At 39.8% G+C, this 7,149-nt stretch overlaps 1 protein-coding gene across 1 annotated transcript; it reads left to right on the forward strand.

Moving 5' to 3' along the window:
* Nucleotides 1-4,818: 4,818 nt before the first annotated feature.
* On the forward strand, nucleotides 4,819-5,680 carry LOC137948849 (uncharacterized). Its single transcript, XM_068795035.1, has 2 exons — nucleotides 4,819-5,361; nucleotides 5,420-5,680. The coding sequence occupies exons 1-2, from the start codon at nucleotides 4,819-4,821 to the stop codon at nucleotides 5,678-5,680; spliced, it is 804 nt and encodes a 267-aa protein (XP_068651136.1).
* The last annotated feature ends 1,469 nt before the right edge of the window (nucleotides 5,681-7,149 follow it).

The raw sequence follows: 7,149 nt of genomic DNA on the forward strand, positions 1-7,149 counted from the left end.
TTTCTTAGGTGGGCGATGAGATTGGTTGTATGTGTTGACCATAGGTTGACTCCAATGTTACTTTTTACGGAAATAAAACTTAATTTGATCTAATAATTTACAAACTTAAGTATTTCCGGTACTTCACCTTCAAGAGTCTAAATCATTTCAAGGTCTAATGCTTCAATACGATCAAGCCTAACTCAATACCTCAAGCATAATTGAAGGACATCTCTTGAAGAAACACCCACAAGGAAGAAGATAACAAGAAAACTAGAGTTCAAGTGTAATAGCCAAATGTCTAAGCTTAGTCACATATGTAAGAAAGTATTTTAAAGACTATTCTTTTAAGTACAAATGTTAAATCAAAGTTTTAGGTTATAAATTGTATTTAGTCATGTTTAGGAACATCATAAATATCACTTAGAACATGCTAGAGTACTAATAGAAAAATATTCTCATGTTTTAAAAGTCAACATTGTTGAACTAGCATTAGAATAATCGATCAACCACTTGTAATGATCGATCATCCATAATTGTGCAAGCCAAAAATATAAAGCATGATCGATCAAACATAGTCGATTGATCAATCATCCAAAATATGGTCATTTCATGCTATAAAGAACGATCGATCATCTTATTTAGATTGATCGATCAATTCTACCCAGGCAAACAAATTTAATATGAAATGATCGATCGTCCCACCTGATTGATCGATTAGACAAAACATTGCCAGTAAAGGACTTGAAGCATGATCGATCATAGGAAGTACACTGATCAATCATAATTGTATTGCACAACCAAAGAGAATTTTGTTTGATCAGTCATTCCCTTGTCAAGGATCAATCAATTTAACTTTTTTGGACCAACGGTAATATATTGATTGATCAATCCATCAATCAATACCTCATTGTCCAAAAGAAAAATAGTCGTCAGTGATTGATCAATCAAAGTATTGATTTTTGAAAATGGGCAAATAACTACTAGTTAGAGTTGGGAAAATTATAAATACCCTATCAAATCATGTATTTAAAAGTTAATGAGTATTTATTGGCAAATAATTCATGCGATTATTCTCAATCTTGAAAATTCCTTCAAAAGTGCTTTAGAGTGTGTTGGTTTTTAGGACTCCATGGATTTAGCTCATGGAGAAAAAGGGAGAGACTCATTAGGAGAAAACAGGAGGAAGAAAAGAGGTTATGGACTTGTGTCCTAACCCTTCCTTTGAAACTCAATTTATAGATTAATAATCCTACCATATTATAATTATGCCCCTAAAACTTTAACTAATTACATCAATGTTATCTTTTTGAGATGACTCATTATGTACCATAATGTCATAACTTGTGTGGGCTTGTGGACCTTGAGCCCATCTTCCACCTCTTTATGATGTGTAGGCCTTCCTTGGTCTTATGGGCTTGAGCCCATCTTCCACACTCTTGAACTTCTGGGCCTTGGTTGGTCATGTGGGCTTGGGCCCATCATCCAACACTCCCCCTCAAATTGGGGGTGAGAGAACATCATGAATCCCTAACTTGCTGTAAATGGTCTATAGGATCTTCCCGTATAAAATGGCAGTCAACCATATCTTCCAACACTCCCCCTCAATCTGGTGGTCTCTTAGAGACCCAGATGGCATAATATATGAGAGAGTAAAATCACTCCTAGCCGTAAGACATCGCTCCATACTCCAGTCAAATGGTCATAGTAAAAAATATTTTCCGCTTAATTTTACAAACGAAAAAGTGGCCCTACTGTGGCGCACAAAGTCTACCTATTTTATCAAGGTAGATAGAAAAAACACCTCTTAGGGGTGTTGGGCACACTCCTATTCTCTGTAGGTAGTGGATCTATAGGCATTGCTTAGAAGTGTAGTAATAAACTCATCCATCACGGTGTCCTTCCACAGGGCATCGACTCTCAAATGGTAAGAGTAAAAATGCCAAATATGGGGGTAACGGGTCCTAAAAAATAACCAATTTTTTGGGGCCACCATATGCTTTCTTCATCAAAATAACTAATTTTGACAACAGTTAGTAATAGAGCAGTTCTTCTTCAATAAAAATGTCTCAGCCAAAGAGACACAATAGCAGCAGTTGAAATGGGCCTGAGCCCATATAACACGAACCAAATAATCCTTAAAAATAAGCGGACGTAAAATACTGGTAAATGGAAGAAGTAATAAAAAAATAATATGGGTAGGCTAACTTTAAATGATCAGCCGAGACAACAAGATAGAAATTCTTAAAAAACCATATTACCAGTCCTAAAAATCAATGCTCTGATGCCATGTGAAGTTCCAAGACCCATCCCAAAATTATTAGCCAATTTAGGAGCCTCTTTTCCAACTAACAAGCTCAACATCTTTCTATTCACTAATCCACGTAGGACTATTCCTTAACACTCCCCCTCATGTATAGGCCCTCTTTTGTAGCTCTACATGTGGATAATTTGAGTGGAGGCCCACATATGAGTAATTGCTCTGATACTATGTTGATTTTCATGACTCCATGGATTTAACTTATTAAAAAAAGGGAGAAAGACACATTGGGAGAAAACAAGAGGAAGAAAATAGGTTTTGGACTCGTGTCCTAACCCTTCCCTTAAAACTCAATTTATAGATTAATAATCCTATAATATTACAATTATACCCCTAAAACTTAAAATAATTACATCAATATCATTTTTATGAGATGTCTCATTATTTATCATAATGTCATCGCTTGTCTGGGTCTTCTCCTTGGTATGTGGCCTTGAGCCCATCTTCCACCTCTCTTGGATACGTGGGCCTTCTTTGGTCTTGTGGGCTTGAGCCCATCTTCCACACCTAGACTTGAGGGCTTTCCTTGGTCATGTGGGTTTGTGTTATGCACACAATCACATTATTAAATTAATTTTTTTCTTTAATTTACTTTATTTTATTTCAGTTAAAGAATTAATAGGCCATAGGGGCATTTTTGGAATATTTTCTATATAGGGGTATTTTTGTAATATTTTATCTTAAACATTGTAAGGGTGAACCCTATTTAAGAGGTAAGAGTAATGAGAAAGTCAAACATTGATTTAGTGTAAACAAGGGTTTTGAGTTCTCCTCAACGAGCTCAGGGGTGTGCGTTCTCCTTAACGAACCTAGGGTTTTCAAACTTCCCTTTGGCTTGATTGTCGTCTTTCTCTTCCTCCTCCCTACGAATTCCTATGTCAGATCTGAGACCATAACAACTGGTATCAAAGCACGAACACAATGGACCATTCTATATCCCTAGGAAAATGGATTACTATGTACAAGGAATTGGAAGAAATATGTGCATGGTGTACATCTTCCATTAAATTTTCTGCAAGAGAGCAACTCGCTGTCGCAGTCCCTCGAGACGCTATCTCGAACGGGTAGGAGAAACAAGAAATCCGAGAGCCCTCTGTCCCTCCAGCGGCGGGGACATCCGAAATTGGGGACGCAAATCCGAAATCAGAGTCTAATACATCAAATCTGAAATTGTCCAAGACGATTTGGGTGCGACCTCAAATCCAAAATTGGGGACAATGGAAATCTCCGAGCAGGGACGTCAGGCGCAAAAATCTAGAGCAGTCCAGCAACTCGACAAACACTCAGGTAGGGTTTCAAACTTTTTGGCAAGTAGAAGTCCAACCCCACACAGAAAGGGAGAAGACAAGCCCAGAGTCTGGAAATCCAAAGTCGTAGAGACTGGAAATTTTCAAGCTACCTCTATCTCGGCGAATAATTTTGGCCATTCTGAAGTGGGTCGACCTAAATTCTCTGAACCTAGAATTCCAAAGCCAGGACTCCAGAGCCTGGAAATCTGAAGTTGTGGAGCATGGAAATACGAAATCGGTCGTTTCTTGTGCAAAGAGTTGTTCTGTTCCTGATGGGGAAAAATGCCACAGGCAGGCAGTTAAGAACAACGCTACTAAAGTGCTACATGCCCTCACAAATGAGGAGTCCCGACCTCTTGGGTTGACATTACGACAGACTCTGTCTTCCCTGGAACTTTTTGAAAAGGAGATGTCCGAGGGGAGCTCAGCGCAGAAGACAGAGCGTTCCAATCGATTTTTGAGAAGAAAAAGTTGAAGGCTTCGAATTGCTCAACATTGATGCTTAGGATAGACAATTGGGAGAGAGTTTCACGATACGAAGGCCACTTGGTGGGAAAACTGAGGAAGCGCAGCAAGGAAAAGGGAGATTTGGTAGTGGCTCGAAAACTCTTCAATGAAATCCCGAGAAAAATGTCATATTCGGGAATGTGATGATTGCTAGATATTTCAACGGTAGACACCCAGGCTATGGGCTAAAGCTATTTAGGGAGATGGAGAAGTTGGGTGTTGTAGACCTTGGAGAATGGGGTAATGGATACATGGAGGACAACAGGTCAAAGAGAAGCCAGCTTGTGATCACATCCTGTGTAGACAAAAGTGCCAAATGAGGTCAAATCGATACTTCTAGGCAATTGTTTGATGCAAGGACTACCCGAGATGTTGTTGCATGGTCAGGTTATAGCCAATCAAATTGCATTGAACCTAACGCCGTAGTCTGGAGTGTTGGTTGCATGCCAAATTCACACAAACGTTGAAATTGGGGAAGCCTCATGGAGGCAGCTCTCTAGGTTGGACCTGGGGCATAGCGGTGATTATTTACTTAAGTCAACTATTTATGCATTTGTGGACAGGTGGGAGGATGGACTGAAGGTGAGCAAACAGAAAAAGGAAAGAGGAATTAAGAAGACTCCAGGTTGTCATATGAGTGAAGTGGATGGAATGATTTATGAGTTTTTTGCTGAAGATAGTGACCATTCTCTGTCCAAAGACATATATGATACAATTGAATAAATGCTTCAGAGGATAAAGTTGGAAGGTTTTGTTTCTAACACATCAGAGGCAAGATTAGATATAGAGGATGAAGAGTACCTTGCTGCTGAGGTTGCTTGTGGTTTCCACAAGGATATGCTGGTGGGTGCTGCTAAGACCATTGTTCAATCTAAACCTTCAGACGTGGAGGTTCCCTTCGTTGTTGCTGCTTTGCTCAACATACAATCAATTCGTGAAGAGGGTGAAACAGGAGACTGGTATGGTGCACATAATTATCTGAGTACTTGGACAGCACGGGAGTGCAACAAGCAACACAGTTTTTCAACCCAAAAAATTTACTGTGCTCTTTGGTTCATGAATAAGTGTATTGTGAAATCTCTTACTCAATCAGCCATGGAAACTTTAAAGTCTAATTGCAAAAAGGATGGTAAGTCCCTTGTTGTGACTGGGTGTGTGTCTCAAGGTAGTAGAGACTTGAAGGTACTAGAAGGGATTAGTATAATTGGAGTGCAACAAATAGACCATGTTGTTGAAGTACTTCAGGAGACACTCAAGGGTCCAACAGTAAGATTCTCGACTATTCTCGACTAAGAAGACATTGCCAACACTTGATTTTCCAAAGGTGAGAAAGAACAAATTTATTGAGATTCTTCCAATTTATGTTGGTTGTTTAGGTGCTTCCACGTATTGCAAGATACAACATGGTCGTGGCCATCTAGGGAGCTACATAGTGGACGGTCTTGTGGAATGTGGGAAAACTGTCATACATGAAGGTGTTGAGATGTGGAAAAGCAGGGAGGACACTGGTGCCTATGGCAGTGACAGTGGAGTTCATCTTCCCATTTTGATAACTGCACTTGTTGAGGAGCTTCCTCAAGATTAAAAGACCATGCGTCACATTGGAATGACTAATCCTCCTTTTCTTCCTATTCACTTGAAAGAGATTACTAGTGTTTTACAACATCCATGTGTCTATTCATTTTTGCATGTGTCTGGGCAGTCAGGGAGTGATTCGGTTCTGAGTGCACTGAAGGAGTGCACTGTACGCAAGTGCAGAACTGTGGTAAACACACTATATCAACTGATACCTGGGATGCAGATTGCAACTGATATAATTTGTGGTTTTCCTAGTGAAGCACTTGTGCAAATCACGCACAAGATGTTAATGTTGTCCATGCTCCTAAAAGCTGTGCTGAATGGGCTTATAGTGGTGAACGAACTAAGGTTCTTATAACTGGAGACTTTCTATGCAGTCCTTCGGAGTGTTCATGGGCTTGTATGTTTGGGGATGTTGAATTTTTTGTGGAAGTAAACCACGAAGGGGTGCTACAATGTCTTTTTCCTCACCATTCTTCTGGCGGGGATGACTTTGTTGACTCAAGAACTGAACTTTTTACAAAGTGGAGAGTTGCTGATGATCCATGGGGCCATATCATAGACGCACTTATTGTTGGTAATGAAACCTCAAGCCAAACATTGGAATGGTGGGTGGCAAGACTACTAAAGGATAGGTTGTAGCGCTGGACTTTATCAAAAGTCCAAGATTGTGTTGGGGTAACAGATAGTTCCTTATCCAAGCAAGAGGAAGGCATGATACACATGATAGCTGCTTTGGGTTATGAGTGGGCCTTAAGTCCAATTTTAAGTTATGGAGTTGGTATAAACTTCCGTGACATCAATGGTTGGTCTACCCTACATTGGGTACGCGGTTGCTTTCATAATGCAATTGTGTCCGACCGGGCTACGCGGATGATGGTTGTCAAGAAGGTTGGCACAATCACTGCTGGTAACTCGAGCCAAGTAGGTGATGGTGATGGTGCAATCCTCTTTATCAGAAGTTCAATTGCAGAGCAGAAGGCATTACAATTTCTTGGTGTATTCAACAATTTTACTGTTGTTGGTGTGGGCCCTTCTGTCATGAGCATAGATCAACTTGTTGCAATTTCTACTGTGGTGAAAGTGCTATCTGAGGAAGTCGTTCCTGCATTCCATGTCCTGGTGCTTTACCGTATTGGGGTGTGCTACAGCAAGTGATGATGCCAATGTAAAAAAAAATTAAAAAAATCTCAGTTGGAATGCTCCAATTTTGTCGTCCAGAGGGCTGACACAGATACCATAGATGCAACTTGGGAACAGGTGGAAAAGTCGGCATGGGCTAGCAGACCCTACCTTCGAGTTTGAGGACAAACTCTTTCTCCCCGGGGGGGTGTAATGTTATGCACACAATAACATTATTAAATTAATTATTTTTCTTTAATTTACTTTATTTTATTTCAGTTAAAGAATTAATAGGCTATAGGGACATTTTTGGAATATTTTATTTATAGGGGTATTTTTGTAATATGTTATCTT

Source organism: Aristolochia californica, unplaced genomic scaffold (genome assembly GCF_029961685.1).
Source record: "Aristolochia californica isolate CCGP_79_NKW_82.1479 unplaced genomic scaffold, dmAriCali1.0.hap1 SCAF_1, whole genome shotgun sequence".
NCBI classification, from domain to species: domain Eukaryota; kingdom Viridiplantae; phylum Streptophyta; class Magnoliopsida; order Piperales; family Aristolochiaceae; genus Aristolochia; species Aristolochia californica.

Bases quoted from the DNA above. Each gene is read 5' to 3' on its own strand.
- LOC137948849 (XM_068795035.1), top strand. From the start codon at position 4,819: ATGCTTCAGAGGATAAAGTTGGAAGGTTTTGTTTCTAACACATCAGAG. The intron at 5,362-5,419 runs GTAAGATTCTCG...GATTTTCCAAAG, and splicing joins AGACACTCAAGGGTCCAACA to GTGAGAAAGAACAAATTTAT.